Genomic DNA, 14719 nt, shown 5'->3' on the forward strand with positions numbered 1-14719 from the left:
AAAACATTAAAAGGTTAAAGAAAGTAGATTTCCAGGGAGCCACTGAGTAATTTTTTTTAAAGGGGATAGTAGGCCAAAAAAGTTTAGGAACCTCATGATAGATAATCGACAAAACAATAAAGTCCTGGGGTTTGTGGCATTTGCTGATTTCTGAGGGCACTTTGGATTACATTGTGAATACTCACAACGATTATTTAACAATCAGCTCTCCTGCCTCCAACACATCCCTTACTCTAAACTATGCCAGACCAAGAACTGCCCTACCCCCTCCACCAGAACATACCCAATAAGTCATCACTCAGGGTTTACTTGAAAACCCTCCAATAAGGCAGAGTACAGTATCTCTCCCAAGGTAGCTATCTTTGGTAGTTGCCTCTATAAATTCTCCTTGGGATGTCTAGTTCCATACTCTGGAGACAAGAAGGGCAAGTGTTATCTCTCTTCTCTATAAAAATTCTTCTAAAACTTGAAGACAAATGAAGACAAATGATCCTGTCACCCCTGAGTCTTCTCTTATCTGAAAGAAACATTCTCAATTTCTTCAACCAGTCCTTATGGGACATGAATTCAAAACCCTTCACTAGGTTAGTCACCCACTTCTGGGAGCTCTACAGTTTATAAGCCTCTTTCCTGAAATGTGGTCCCAGGAACTGAATGCAATTATTCATCTAGTCAAATCACAAGAAAGTAAAGCCAGACAACCCCTCCCTAGTTCTTGGCATTGGGAATCCTAATGCCTCCTAGGGTCACATGAGTATTTATGGCCCCCATTGCCTGATATTGGGCTTATGGCCCACTAAAGCTGGCAGGTCCTCTTCAAATTGAAAATCGCCCAGTTGTGCTCATCTGACCTTGCATTTTAACCCAAGAATAAGGATTCCCATTTACACTTATCGTATTTCACTTTATTCAACACAGCCCAATGCTCCAACCCGTCGACATCTCTGGTGTGTATTTATCCCAAAATCCAAAGTATTGGCTTTGCATCCTCTGAAGATATGATGTGATGTACCTTTATCCTAGTCATCAATTAAGACTCTATAGAACCAGGTTTAGCTTCATTGACCTCCTAAGTAAGAAAGCACCCTCCATCTGCCCTGCATGGTCTGTTCCTATTTCTAGTTCTCCCTGTCTCAGCAACCACGAGATGTTCCCATTTTTGTACTCAGGAAGTCATGACTCGTAAACATCTTACACTCTGCTTGTGATGTTCTTCTTATCTATTTGGACCAGGATATAAAAAACCTGGGATGCTGAGGCCCATGGGGACGGGGTTGTAAAGAGACTGTCTTCCAACCAGCCAGCAGTCTAATAAAAGACGCTGAACAATCTGACCTCCTGACCAGAGAGTGGTTCTGATTCCACAGCAGTGTCAAAGGGCACAGGACCTCGCAGAGAATCCTAGGACACTTCCATGGAGATCTCATCCCAGACTTACGCCAAAGCTTAATGGCTCCCTAGTTCTAAAATCACTAAATTATAATGTCAACTAATGCACATCTTTCCCTCTTTTTCACAAGACTGGTAAGTCACCTCCTTAAGACTGGGGACATTTTTTATTTGTGTCCCCAATACTCGGCACGGTGCTTGACACATGACAGGTGTTTAAAAAATATATGTTAATGTTTGTAATGGGATTTGTTTTTCTTGCTTTCTTAAGGGGGGGAGGGAGATAATGTGACCTTGAAAACAAAATAAAACTGAATTAAAAAAAATATTTAAACTGAATTAAATCGAGAGCCTTTTTCCAATTCCTTCCTAAAAATCTAGGTAGAGTATTTCACACATTTTTCAGACCTGCCTGTGCCTAGCCTGTCTATGATGTAATAGTATCATAAAAGGAATAAGGTTAGTCTAGCATGAGCAGTCATTGATAAAGCCAGACTACCTCTTTCTGATCACCTCTTTCTTTTTCTAGATGTTTACTAACCATTTCTTTAATATTACCTTCTGGAATAATGTGTCCCCCATGCCTTTTGTTGTGTGTGTATATATATCATCTCCCAACACCTTTTGGTAAATATAATATACTAGTCCCCAATACCTTCTGGTATATGTAATATACCAGCCCCAAACACCTTCTGATAATACATAATATACCAGCCCCCAATACCTTTCAGTATATGTAATATACCAGCTTCAAATATCTTCTGGTACAATATATTATCCCCAAACACCCTCTGAAATTTTTCCAGGAATCCCTCAAGCTCAGTGGCCTGGTGTTTTAAACCTCTACTCTCTTTCTTCTTTTTCAAATTTGGACATTTGCCCTTCCATCCCATCCCCTGGTGTGGCTGAGGGAGTTAGGTAACACTGTGAATAGAGCAGCGTGTTCTGAGTTCAAATACAGCCTCAGACAAAATAGCTTGGATAAGAGTGAATCTATTAAAGAAACCAAACTGCTTTAAGTTTTACATAGTTGATATAATTATAACTCAGTCTCATTTGTTCATTAACAATTCACTCAGAGAGCTCTGCTGGTACCATAACCTCTCTTGGCTTTAGTCACCTCATGTGTAAACTGACAGGGTTAAACTAGACAACTTCTAGCATCCAATATCTATGATCTAATATTTTATTGGCTTAATCCCAATTACTACACAGTCCATATTTAGACTCCTGAGTTATTATAGCTGGAAGGGGCCATCCTCACTGTTCAGATGAGGAAACTGAGACCTAGATAAATGAAGTGACTTTACCAAGGTCACACAACAAATTAGGGATAGAGACAGAACTACTCGAATGTGATGGAACTGCATTTCTTTAAAGATTATTCTAAATTCAATTAAATGTCATGCATATAGAAAGTGTCTCTTCCCAGGTACTCAGAACGTATAAGGTGAAAACAGAAAAAAGAACCCAGAGAATTGTCAGGACATGTTACCTATTTACAAGTTTGTGTACATGAATAGAAAGGTGATAAAGACAGCTACATTTGGGTGAGTCTTTGGCCTTCTTCCCAGGGGCCTGGTCTCCTGGGGAGCTTCTCATCCTGCTTTGGGAAGATTATCCAATGCTGCATGAAGGCTTGCTTGGGAAAGGAGTGCATGTTCATTTCCTAAGACTCAGATCCTAAACACTATAGTGGACAGAGCACTGGACCTGTAGTCAAGATCTGAGTTCAAACCTGACCTCAGACACTTGCTGCCTGTGTGACCTTGGGCAAGTCACTTGACCTCGGCCTCTACCTCCCAGGGTTATTAAGGAGATCAAATGAGATAACATTTGTAAAATGATTTGCCCAGTGCTGGCACACAGTTGGCACTATATAAATGCTTATTCCCCCCTTCCTCATAGATTAGCCCAGCTCTTGTTAAATCATCACAAGTTCTGCATCACCAATAATACCACTTTACTTTTGGGTTGTACTTTGCCTTTTTGGAAGCACTCCCACACCCTTAATTTATTTAATGGGCAATACAGGTACCGTTCTCCGTTTTATAAATCGTGGCCCATCTCCAGTCCTCCTGATCTATATCTGACCACTGGACCCAGATGGCTTAGGAAGTAAAAGTGAGGCTGGTGACTTTGCACAGCCCTCCCTCACTTAAATCCAATTCAAAGCAAGTCATGTCACCATCTCTCTGATGTCACGGTCCTCTTCAAGAACGAAGGATTAACGACAACAACGACAGCCTCAGATGCTTACCAGCTGTGTCACCCTTAGCCACTTAACCTCTGTCTGCCTCAATTTTCCCATCTGTAAAATGGGGGTGACAGAACCTACCTCTCAGAGTTGTTGTGAGGAGATAACATTTGTAAAGCACTCGGCACAGTGTCTGGCATAGAGCAGGCACCATATAGTAAATGTTTGTTCCTTTCCCTGGGATACCTTTCCCACATTCTCCATAATCTTCTAAAGCAGAAGTGGCCCACAAACACTCCTGCTGAGTGCGGCCTGAACCAGATTAAAATGTAGTTGCTACCTGATTTTAGTGTGTTGATGTATTAATTTTTTCAAAAATGTTTAAGCATTCTAAGTCAATATGTGGCCCACAGAGAGCCTCATGTACAGTTTAGCGGGGCCCGTTTCAGTATGACTTTGCCAGCCCTGTTCTAAAGCAATCCCGTTAGGCAGCTCTCTCCCTACCCCAGGATGTAGATTATCAAGGCTAGGTGTCTCAGACTCATCAAAAGCAGCTACTATAGATGCTCACTTACTGTCTAGTTCCTTACTTTTCATAGATAAACAAAAGCAAGATTAAAAATGGTGGAAGTCTGTCTCTATCATCTGCCATTAATGTCCCCACAGGCCCTTAATAGTCTTGTCCTATCTCTGATCCTCCCCTTTTTCTTAGTATGGATTTATTTTAGACACTCCTTTTTATGATCCTAAGTTTTCCTTGCCAAGCCTGACCCCTCAGCAGTCCTGATGATACTCTTATAAGCAGGCACCATGACAAACCAAAGAGCTTACAATCCAATGGGGCTTAGGGAGAGGGGAGGAGGGGAGATATGGACCCAAAGAGCCACGAAATCAGGAAAAGTATGATAAGGGCAAAAGTGACGCTCGGGCAAAGAATCCTAAGAAATTAGGGAGGGAGGGATCACTTTCAGCTAAGGGGAAGGAAGAATTCATGGAGGATCTGTTGTTAAAGGGTTATTCTGTGCTTTTCAATTCATCCTACTATTTTTCGTTTTATGTATATATCCTTTAAAAATCCAGTTAGGTGGTTAAACCCTGTTCCATATCAGTCATAAACCATGAGTGAAGCTGAGGACTTTAGCTCTACCTCACTTAAATCCAATTCACTTGCAAGTCAAGATGTCACCCTCATGATGTCACTGGTCCTCTTCGAAAACAAAGGATGAACAAGGACCATGTCAGTCTCCTTAGACAATACTTCCCTTTTCTTCCTTATTGGAGTGAAATAAATGTTCTTTACGTCTTCAGAATTTTATTCTTGGAGTTTCCTATCCCTTCTTGACCCAATTTCCTCTATATAGTTGTAGGTTGTGGAAGTTTTCCTATCCTTCCTGGAAATGAGCTCTCTTAAAACCTGGGAAGGGCGTGCCAGGCTACTCTGTTTCCCCTCCTTTATCACAAAAATAGCATAGTCTCTCCCCCACAAGGTCCCCATCATTTCTACTCTACTTCAGCTCAATGAAAATCAAACCCAGAAAATAATTCCCCTACGTTGCTTCCTCTACCTTTTGAAGGATAAAATTATCATTAAGGAGACTTAATAAACTATTATCTGCTCTGCTTTTGTCAAACCAGCAGATGTCTGGATAGCTGAAGCCTAATCCCATCCCCACCCATCACTATATCATGCCACTAATGAGATCTATTTCCCACAATTCTCATCCATTTCTTGTTTTTATCCAAGTGATCTAGAACACACTCATGACAATACTGCAAACTAGTGTTTCTGCTTATTGGTCTTCACCCAAAGGTACTCCAACATGCTTTCCCCCACCAGTTCTTGGATTTCCTCACACGAATGTATACTCTTCATATGCAATGCTATCCTGCTTCTTGTGAATAAATTACCCCCTTCCCCAGTCATTTTCCTGTCATGGGTCTCATTCCAACAGGTCTCAGAGATACCTGTAATGTCAATGGGGAATAAGATCTTCCCCACCCATCAATAGGCCTCACATGGAGCACATTAAGGGAAGCTTGTTTGCTTGCTTGTTGAAAGCCTTACACACCTTTTGCTGATTTCTAATTAGGCACTGAGTCAAGAAGGTTCTAACTCTGAGACTATTATCTGAGAGAGTATTTATTTTGAGAGGTGAGCTTTTGCTTTGGGGGCTCGCTTACAAGAAGGATCTCGTGATTCCCTGGTCAAGACTCTGACCTCTCCAACTGCTCAGAGGTAAAGGCTCTCTAGATCCAGTGGTGAATGTAAAGTATACATACCAGTGTTGTTTTGATTCAGGTAGTAGAGCCCTGTCTGTTGGTCTTTATTTCTCTTCTCTGTTTTTTTTTCTGTTTAATTAAAGAAGATTGTTGACCCCAGAAACAGCTGTCTTTCCTAGTAAAGCAGGCAAAAGCACCTGCCCTAGCAGCCATCCTGGGGATTCCAGTATGGTTGCCGTTACAATACCTAATAGGACATATTTACCTTCTTGCACTAGACTCTCTAGGTCATCATGCTGGCTACCCAAATAGATGTTTTTGTTGTTATTGTTGTTATCTTGTCATCTGATTATTAGTTAACTATCAAGCATTTGTTTTTGTTCTCCCTCCCATTCTACTTCAAGCATTTGTGTAGGGACAGCCAAAGCCACGGGTTTTATTACTTAAAATCAAATTTAAAGAACATTTGGTCTTGTTTCTTGGGAGCTTTGGGATATCTTTACTGATAAAGGATCACAGCATCTAGAATTTAAAGTTAGAAGGAGTCTTACAAGCCAATCCTCTTATTTGCGGGTAAGGAAACCGAGGCACAAAGTTTACATGACTTGCCCAAGGTCACACAGCTAGAATCTGAGTCAGAATTTGAAGCTAAGTTTTACACATGCTATTCTCTATCACATTATCTCTCTTTATTTCATTTTCCTACAATGTAGCTACTCATTCTCTCTAGAGTATAGTTTCTACACTGGCAACTGTATCCCTCTTCCTTCCTTTTCAGTTTAAAGACCTTTGGATTGGTTTTGTTGGATTCTAGGTAACTACTAGCCTTTGTTATGTGCATCCTATCCAAGGCTAGGAGCCTTTAATTGCCATGTTAAGCCATGGATCAGAAATCTAAATCTCATTCTCAAACTCCATCTTCTGAACCTCCTGTTCACCTTCCAAATGTGTCTTTCTCTTTTGAAGCAGCAAAAATTAAAATAACAACCTTGCATCCCTCAGGGCAGCAGTGTGTTGGTAAGTGTTTAGCAACCAGCTTTCTGGGAGGGAAAATGTACATTTATGCAGGACATACTTTTTAAAAGTTTAATCTGCATTATTAACATTTTCTCCATCAGATCGAGCTATTTTACAGTGGTTGCTGATTTCCAAGGTGTAAATGCTCACACAGTGAAAATTTAACAATTGGATCTCGAGAGCCAGTTGGAGCTAACGCCTACACACCCTTTGCCTTAAGGTCTTGAGTTTCTTGCCCAGGATTTCACAACTTTTAGTAATGCTTTCGAGGTTCCTTCTGGCAATAACACTCGGGCACACATGAATCACCTGAAGTGGGTATTAGTCATGTGGTTTGACAAACCTTGGTAGGTTCTGTGGGTAACAGAAGAAATAACTTTCCTTGCTTACCCTCAGCAGGAATTAACAATCACTGCTCAGAACTTCTTCTGCCTCCGACCTTTCCTGGATAGCAATGCTCACTTGAGAATGCCTATCAATACACCTCATTCCTCAGAGAGCAAGGAGCTGCTTCCCTTCAGGGCATATAGCTCCATCCTCTTCAGAAAGAGTGTCCTTTCTGTTTCTTACCTACAAGTATTCAGTGTTTCTTGTTCTTCCCTTTGTTCTCAGGGTGACCTTCTTCTACCCTCCAACCTCTCATCACACAGTAGGTCTCTTCTTGGCCCACTGGAATCTTTTTTCTTCTTATTTTCAACCTCATGACAGATAGTAGGATTCTTCTTGGCCTCTTTGAATCCTTTTTCTTATTAATTTTCATGTGGAATTTTTTTCTCTATTATTAATCACTTTAATATTTCATTCTTTCTTATAGTCCCCTAATCTCATGAGCACCACATTAACAGCTGGAAAGCCACATCGAACTCCCCTTCCTTTTTCTTTCTCAACTAAGAAGAGGATGGAATTCATTATTTTCCCTAAACCAAAGATTCTTAACATGAATTACATTAACTTGTTTTTTTTTTCAGCTACCTTCAGCTGTCATTATTAGTTATCTTAATAACTATTTCAATATAATTAGCTTCCTTTAAAAAACCATGTATTTTATTTAATATATTTAAGAACATTATTCTGAGAAATGATGCATAACACAAAAAAAGAGTTAAGAACCTCTTCCCTAAACCTTTAATTTTGAGAATCTTCCCATTTTCATTTAGGACACCCCCACTTTCCCATCCTTAGAACATTCCTTCATTTTTCCCTCTTCTTCACTCCCCATATCTCATAAGTTGCCAAGTTTCAATGATTCTACTTTCCTTTTCCCTTTTAAAAAATTTTAAATGATTTGCTATAAACAATACTAAACACCACTATAATCACTTAAACTGGAATCACAATCATTTAAATGCCTCCTTGTCTTTAATTACGTAGGCAGCATCATGGTTCTGACCCTTATCGCCTCTCACCTAGACTTTTGTAATAACCCCCTAAATGTTCTCCCTCCCTTGAGCCTGTTCACAAGGTCAAACCTCACTTATCCAATAAAATCATCTTCTTAAAGCACAGGTGTCTCTATGAAATTCAAAAATATTCAATGGTCACCTATTGAGTCAAGGCCTTACATTTAAGGTCCTCCAAAATCTGGTTCCTACCTTTCCAATCATATTTGACCTTACTCTCCTTCAGACACTATATGCTCCAATAAAACTAGACTTGGCTTTTCCCACAACAGGCCTGGAATATGCTCTCTGCCTCAGCCCACTTTCCAGACTTTGTGTCCTTCCAGGCTGTCTTAGGGGCTCCCTCTTCTGTGGAGCCTTTGCTGGCCCCTCCAGCTAACATTGCTCTCTCCCATCCAAAAAAATGCCTAATTCAGACAAATAATGGATCATTTGTGCCCAACCTGTGGTAGAGTCTTCTGAGCTCATATTGGTCTAGTTAGCCACAGTCAGAAACATTGTACCTTGACTCCAACATAATGATATTTTGGTTCTTTTCGAGAATGAAGGACAACAAACATTATACTTGTCTTGAACATACTGTATTTCTTCCCTCCAGTCCATAGTAAATATAAGCATCATAAAAGCAGGGAATATTTCCCTGTTGTCTTTACTGCCCCAGGATCTAGCAGAGTACCTTAAATATAATAAATGTATAATCAATACTTGTTGGACTGAATGTCTGTACAAGTTATCATCATTGTCAAAACACTTGCAGAGCTCTTTGCAGATAAGAGAGGGGCCATTAGGGAACATGTTTCCAGAGTCAATAAACTTTCATACCCTTTCACCCATCCACCATCCAGGCAAAGAAATTAAAGATATAAAGCATGAACCAAAATATTCACAGTAATATTTTTTGGAGTAGCAAAGAAATGGAAGCCCAAGGAGGTACCCATTAATTGAGTCATGATGAGACAAATGGCAGCAAGTGAATGTAATGGAATAGAATAATATTGCACCATACAAATTTAAGAATGGGAAGAACTTAGAGCAACACTTACTGGAGCAGATACCCTCCTGGATGAAAAATCCTTGTGGGCAGTGGGGGAAGCATTGGCCATCCAAGAGTACCTGAGAAGATATGCAGGATGTGCAATTGTCTGGGCTCTTCCCTTGGCATGCCAAACAGGAATCATGACAAGCTGGAGAATGACAAAGCAAGAGGTGATGATTAACAAGGAAAGAGAAATAAAAATATATATACTGTTTGTCCTCTTCTGGAGTGAGATAAAACTCAAATCAGCCTCTTTCTCAAGGCAATTGTGTCTCCCCTGCTTCAGCAATGAGATAGCAAGTTTTATTGATTTCACCTCCACAATTCTGATATCCATAACCTTCTCTCTAATCACATAGCCAAGAGCCAAGGTCAGGTCCTCTTTATTTTCACCTGGACTACCGGAACAGCCTCACAATTGGTTTCCTTGCTTCAAGTCTCTCCCCTCTCCAATCCATCCTTACAGAGAAATTAAAATATGTTGCAAAGTAAGTATCTATAGAACATGGGTTGCATATAAGGCAAAAATGAAAAACAAGGACTTACAGATAAGGTGGTGATATGAAAGGTCATAGTGGAGCCCAGTTCTCCAAAATATACTCTGGGAAAGATCTAAAAAAAGGCATTGGATCAAATAAGGATGATAAAATGCCAAACAACCCAACAGTAAGCACCCCTATCCAGCCCTAGACTGCACCAAAAGACAAAAGATCCTGAAAGGATCAAATGAGGGGGTTCCACCTGGGATCCATGTGAGCTCAGGTAAGCAGGCTTGAAACAGGTCAGCAAATTGGCCAGATATTTTCTAGGGGGACAGGATGCCTGCCAGCACACTATAGCTGAACACTCCATCCAAGAGTATAGAAGGAAACAAAGCCCAGTACTAGCGCAAAGTCTCAAACCAGGAACTGAGGCTAAAGACAAAAGTATGCAAGAAGAAAATGCAAAAAGCCATAGTAAAACCTGGGATGGGGAGGCAGAGAGGGAAGGAGAGCGGGAGAGAATGGCTAGGTGTAGCCAGAATGGCCTTTGTTTTCTTTGAATGACTCAGCTTACCCCATTGAGCCTCTGGACACTGTGGCTTGCTCTTCCGGGGCAGGAAGCCCAAAGAGCATTCCAGGAAGCAGACAACTTCCTGTGTGATGAGTCATGGGGCTGGCTGAGGGGAGGTGTTAACGGCTACGCTAGGGGGAGGGGCCAAGTCAAGAACCAATCGGCCCTGGTCGTTCAGGCGGTGCTTGATGATGTCAAAAACTCTATAAGAGGGGAGAGGACAGCTTGAAGATTCTCTTTTCCTTTTCCGGTTGGAGCCAGAGACAGTTACAGCGACAGTTACAGCTACAGTTACAGCCACAGCCACAGCTGAAGCAGGAGCTGCCAGTAGCAGAGCTGACCTACGGGAGGAAGCTGAACAAAGACTTCAGTCCAGTGGGTAATCTTATTACCATAGAGGGGGAAACATGATTTTGCTTTACACAATCATGCTTCTCTGTAGCCTCCTGGTTACTCTTTCAAGGCGTACTTATTGGGCCTGGAAGCTTTTGATCAATATATCAAAATGGGGTTGCTGGTTCATGGGTTGGTTACTGTGGAGCCTAAATAAATGTTTTGATTCTTCTGCCTTCTACTTTGAGAGTTTCTTATATCCGGCGGTTCCGAACCTTTCAGACATGTTTATGATCCTCTTTGAGATTATAAACTCTGCCCTCCTAATACATTTGGCGACGAGGATGGGATCGCTAGGTATGAGATCTCTATTTAGAAGCAGAACAATTCCAGAGGAAGAGATGAATATCCCAGGATGGGAGGATCCATTTTATTCCTCCCTAGCAAAAGAATTGGCTAAAAAAGCTGGACCCTGTGAAAACTGGGAACCAAGGCTACGGAGAGGAGATCCTAGGGATTTGGAAAAGTGTTTACGAGAAGTTGGGATTCAGTCAGGGGCATCACTATCTAGGCAAAGCTGGATAGTGTTATCAGCCTACCGGCTAGTATACGAAAGATTGAGATTAAGTGAAAGACATGGGGGCACTCCTACCCCACAGGAAGAAGGGGAATCTCAGATAGCAGGAGACCAAACTGACTCAAATGAGAACTTTTCTATTAATGTGGCTAAGAGCAACAGGAGACCAAAAAAGCCCAGAGTGCATTTCAACCCAGCCCAGAAAGAGCCTGACTGCCTGCTTCGTCCTAGCCATGGTGGCAGGGGAAGTGAGTGGGGGGAAAATGAGACAATGTTAGGGGCTGAGGCACAAAACACTACTGGGGTTCAGGATGTCCCTCACACAGAGAATAGGAGATGGTTAAATGATCAGACAAGGGCTCGACCCATACAAAGGAGGAAGACAGAAACCCGAGGTGAAGATTCAGTTACAAGGGAAATTCAGGAAGATTTCTCACCGCAAGAGGTCACAGATATTTTGAGTAGATTCAGCCAAAGAATAGGAGAACCATTGATATCTTGGATGGTAAGACTCAGTGATCAAGGGGCCAGTGGAATATCAGTAGATAGGACAGACTGCATGAGATTCATAGGTATCAGCCATGATCCTCTAGTTCAACAAGCTTTTAGGGAACATCATCAGCAAGGAGATGGTGATAGCAGGACTACTCTGTTGGCATTAGCCGCTGTGGGATGCAATAAGAGATATGCTACTGATTCTATGTGGCCCACTGAGCACAGACCCTGGTATTCACTTAGAGATTGTATCATGAGACTAAAGGAGGAGGTAATGAAGACTGCCATTATGATAGGAACTGCAGACAAATATTACAATGATCCAATGGGACTGCCTCATAGGAATTTAATAATTAGGACAGCTCCCCCTGCTTATAAACAACTAATTTTGAATTTATTACTTGGAGAAGTAGGGAGCCATCTTACAACAGTGATAAATAAGATTTTACAGTTACATGACTTAGGTGACTGGGGAAGGGATAGATCTCCTCGAGAGAGAAGGGTGAATAACCAGCAAACTTGGCGCCAAAGGAGAGTAACAAGGAAAGAAATGTTTACTGCTCTATTGAGAGCAGGGGTAGGTTTTGAAATGATAGATGGAATTCCAACCAATGAATTATACAGAATGTATAGAGGACTTGATAACACGAGAAATAGGGAAATAAGAACTGCTCCTACAAGCCCACAAGCCACTCAGACTGAAGGTGACCTTGTGTGATTAACGGATGAAAACTTGTACATTTGGGGAAAGGCTGGGAGGACAATCCTAGTCTCTATCTAGGGTGGGATCCTCTTGGCTTCCTCATTATGTTCCTTTTGAAAAGAAACATTTCCCACCTGAGTTTGGCTCTGATGTTGGATCTTTGCATAACTGAAATCTCAACCAAACTTGAGATGATTTTATTTGAAGAATTATAGTCCATACTTGTCTATTCTTTTTGTCCTTTGTTTTGGCTAACCTTGTTGCTAGTTTTGTTTCCTTCAGGCTTAAGCACCCTGCACTTTCCGGTGACTGCCTAAGCATGTAGCATTCTTGGAATTCCTGCCAGCTCGTTAAAGAAATGACCTCTGGAATGGGACTTTTTGGGGGCAGGGCCATCTCTACATCCAATTTCAGCATGAAGAAGCTATGGAAAATGAGACCTTCACCCCTCACCCCAAGATTTTGAGCCCCAATCGTTCAAGGGGGGTGGAAATGATGATAGTGTTCTGTTTACTTATTTTGTGTTATCCTTGCTGTGTTGTTTTATTGTTATGATATTATTGATCCTATGTAATGGATACAAGGATTTAGGGGTGGACATTTGAATTATTAATAATTATTTTGGGGATGATTGATTGAAGAGATTATCTTGCTGGGACCTAGGGGTGGATCACATTTGAATCGTAAACCAATATTTAGGAATGTCACCAAATGATATGTTTTGCTTTATAATGAATATGTTTTAGTTTCCTTTGTAATTGGATCACAATATATGTTCTAGGATACATGGCTGATTAGATTATGTATCCTATAACAAGGGGTGGAGTGTAGCCAGAATGGCCTTTGTTTTCTTTGAATGACTCAGCTTACCTCATTGAGCCTCTGGACACTGTGGCTTGCTCTTCCGGGGCAGGAAGCCCAAAGAGCATTCCAGGAAGCAGACAACTTCCTGTGTGATGAGTCATGGGGCTGGCTGAGGGGAGGTGTTAACGGCTACGCTAGGGGGAGGGGCCAAGTCAAGAACCAATCGGCCCTGGTCGTTCAGGCGGTGCTTGATGATGTCAAAAACTCTATAAGAGGGGAGAGGACAGCTTGAAGATTCTCTTTTCCTTTTCCGGTTGGAGCCAGAGACAGTTACAGCGACAGTTACAGCGACAGTTACAGCGACAGTTACAGCGACAGTTACAGCTACAGTTACAGCCACAGCCACAGCTGAAGCAGGAGCTGCCAGTAGCAGAGCTGACCTACGGGAGGAAGCTGAACAAAGACTTCAGTCCAGTGGGTAATCTTATTACCATAGAGGGGGAAACATGATTTTGCTTTACGCAATCATGCTTCTCTGTAGCCTCCTGGTTACTCTTTCAAGGCGTACTTATTGGGCCTGGAAGCTTTTGATCAATATATCAAAATGGGGTTGCTGGTTCATGGGTTGGTTACTGTGGAGCCTAAATAAATGTTTTGATTCTTCTGCCTTCTACTTTGAGAGTTTCTTATATCCGGCGGTTCCGAACCTTTCAGACATGTTTATGATCCTCTTTGAGATTATAAACTCTGCCCTCCTAATACACTAGGCCATAAGGAATATAAGAATACTAGCAAGAAACTAAGAAAAAGATAAAAAATGAAATAAGAATGCTGGAGGGAAAATGGAAGGAAAATAAATAGGTTAAGTCTCATTTTCAAGATATATAAGGAAATGATTCAAATTTATAAGAAAAAGAGCCATTCTCCAATTTAAAATGGGCTAAGGATAGGAATAGACCATTCTCAAAGGAAGAAATCAAGTCTATTTATATGAAAAGGTGCTTCAAATCATTACTAATTAGACAAATGCAAATTAGAGTAATTCTAAGATTCTACCTGATATCCTTCAGAGTCAGGAAAGATGACAAAAAAAGGAAAATGATAAATATTGAAGAGGCTGTAGAAAAAATGGGCACTTTAGGGGCAGCTAGGTGGTGCAGGGAGTAGACCACTGGCCCTGGAGTCAGGAGGACCTGAGTTCAAATCCAGCCTCAGACTTGACATATTTACTAGCTGTGTGACCTTGGGCAATTCACTTTCCCCCTCCAAAAAAAATTAAAAATGGGCACTTTGATGCATAGTTCACAAACCTGTGAATGAGTACAACTATTTTGGAAAAAATATTTGGAATTTTACACAAAAGGTAAACTCTGTGAAAGACAGAATGGAGTAAAAAAAGCATTCAGTGAAACCAGGAGAGATTTAGAAACATTAAAACACAGTCAAAAGATTGAAAAAACATAAGAAAATGTAAGGTATCTATTGCCAAAACAGG

The 14719-nt window shown here is 41.2% G+C and overlaps 1 protein-coding gene across 1 annotated transcript in view; it reads right to left on the bottom strand.

The window, feature by feature from the left end:
- FRAS1 (Fraser extracellular matrix complex subunit 1) overlaps positions 1 to 14719 on the bottom strand; it is a 352531-nt gene that overhangs the window by 233379 nt on the left and 104433 nt on the right. The window contains 1 exon segment of the mRNA XM_036764965.1: positions 9267 to 9407. Within this exon segment, the coding sequence (XP_036620860.1) occupies positions 9267 to 9407 (141 nt within the window).

This window comes from Trichosurus vulpecula, chromosome 6 (assembly GCF_011100635.1).
Source record: "Trichosurus vulpecula isolate mTriVul1 chromosome 6, mTriVul1.pri, whole genome shotgun sequence".
Classification (NCBI taxonomy): Eukaryota; Metazoa; Chordata; class Mammalia; order Diprotodontia; family Phalangeridae; genus Trichosurus; species Trichosurus vulpecula.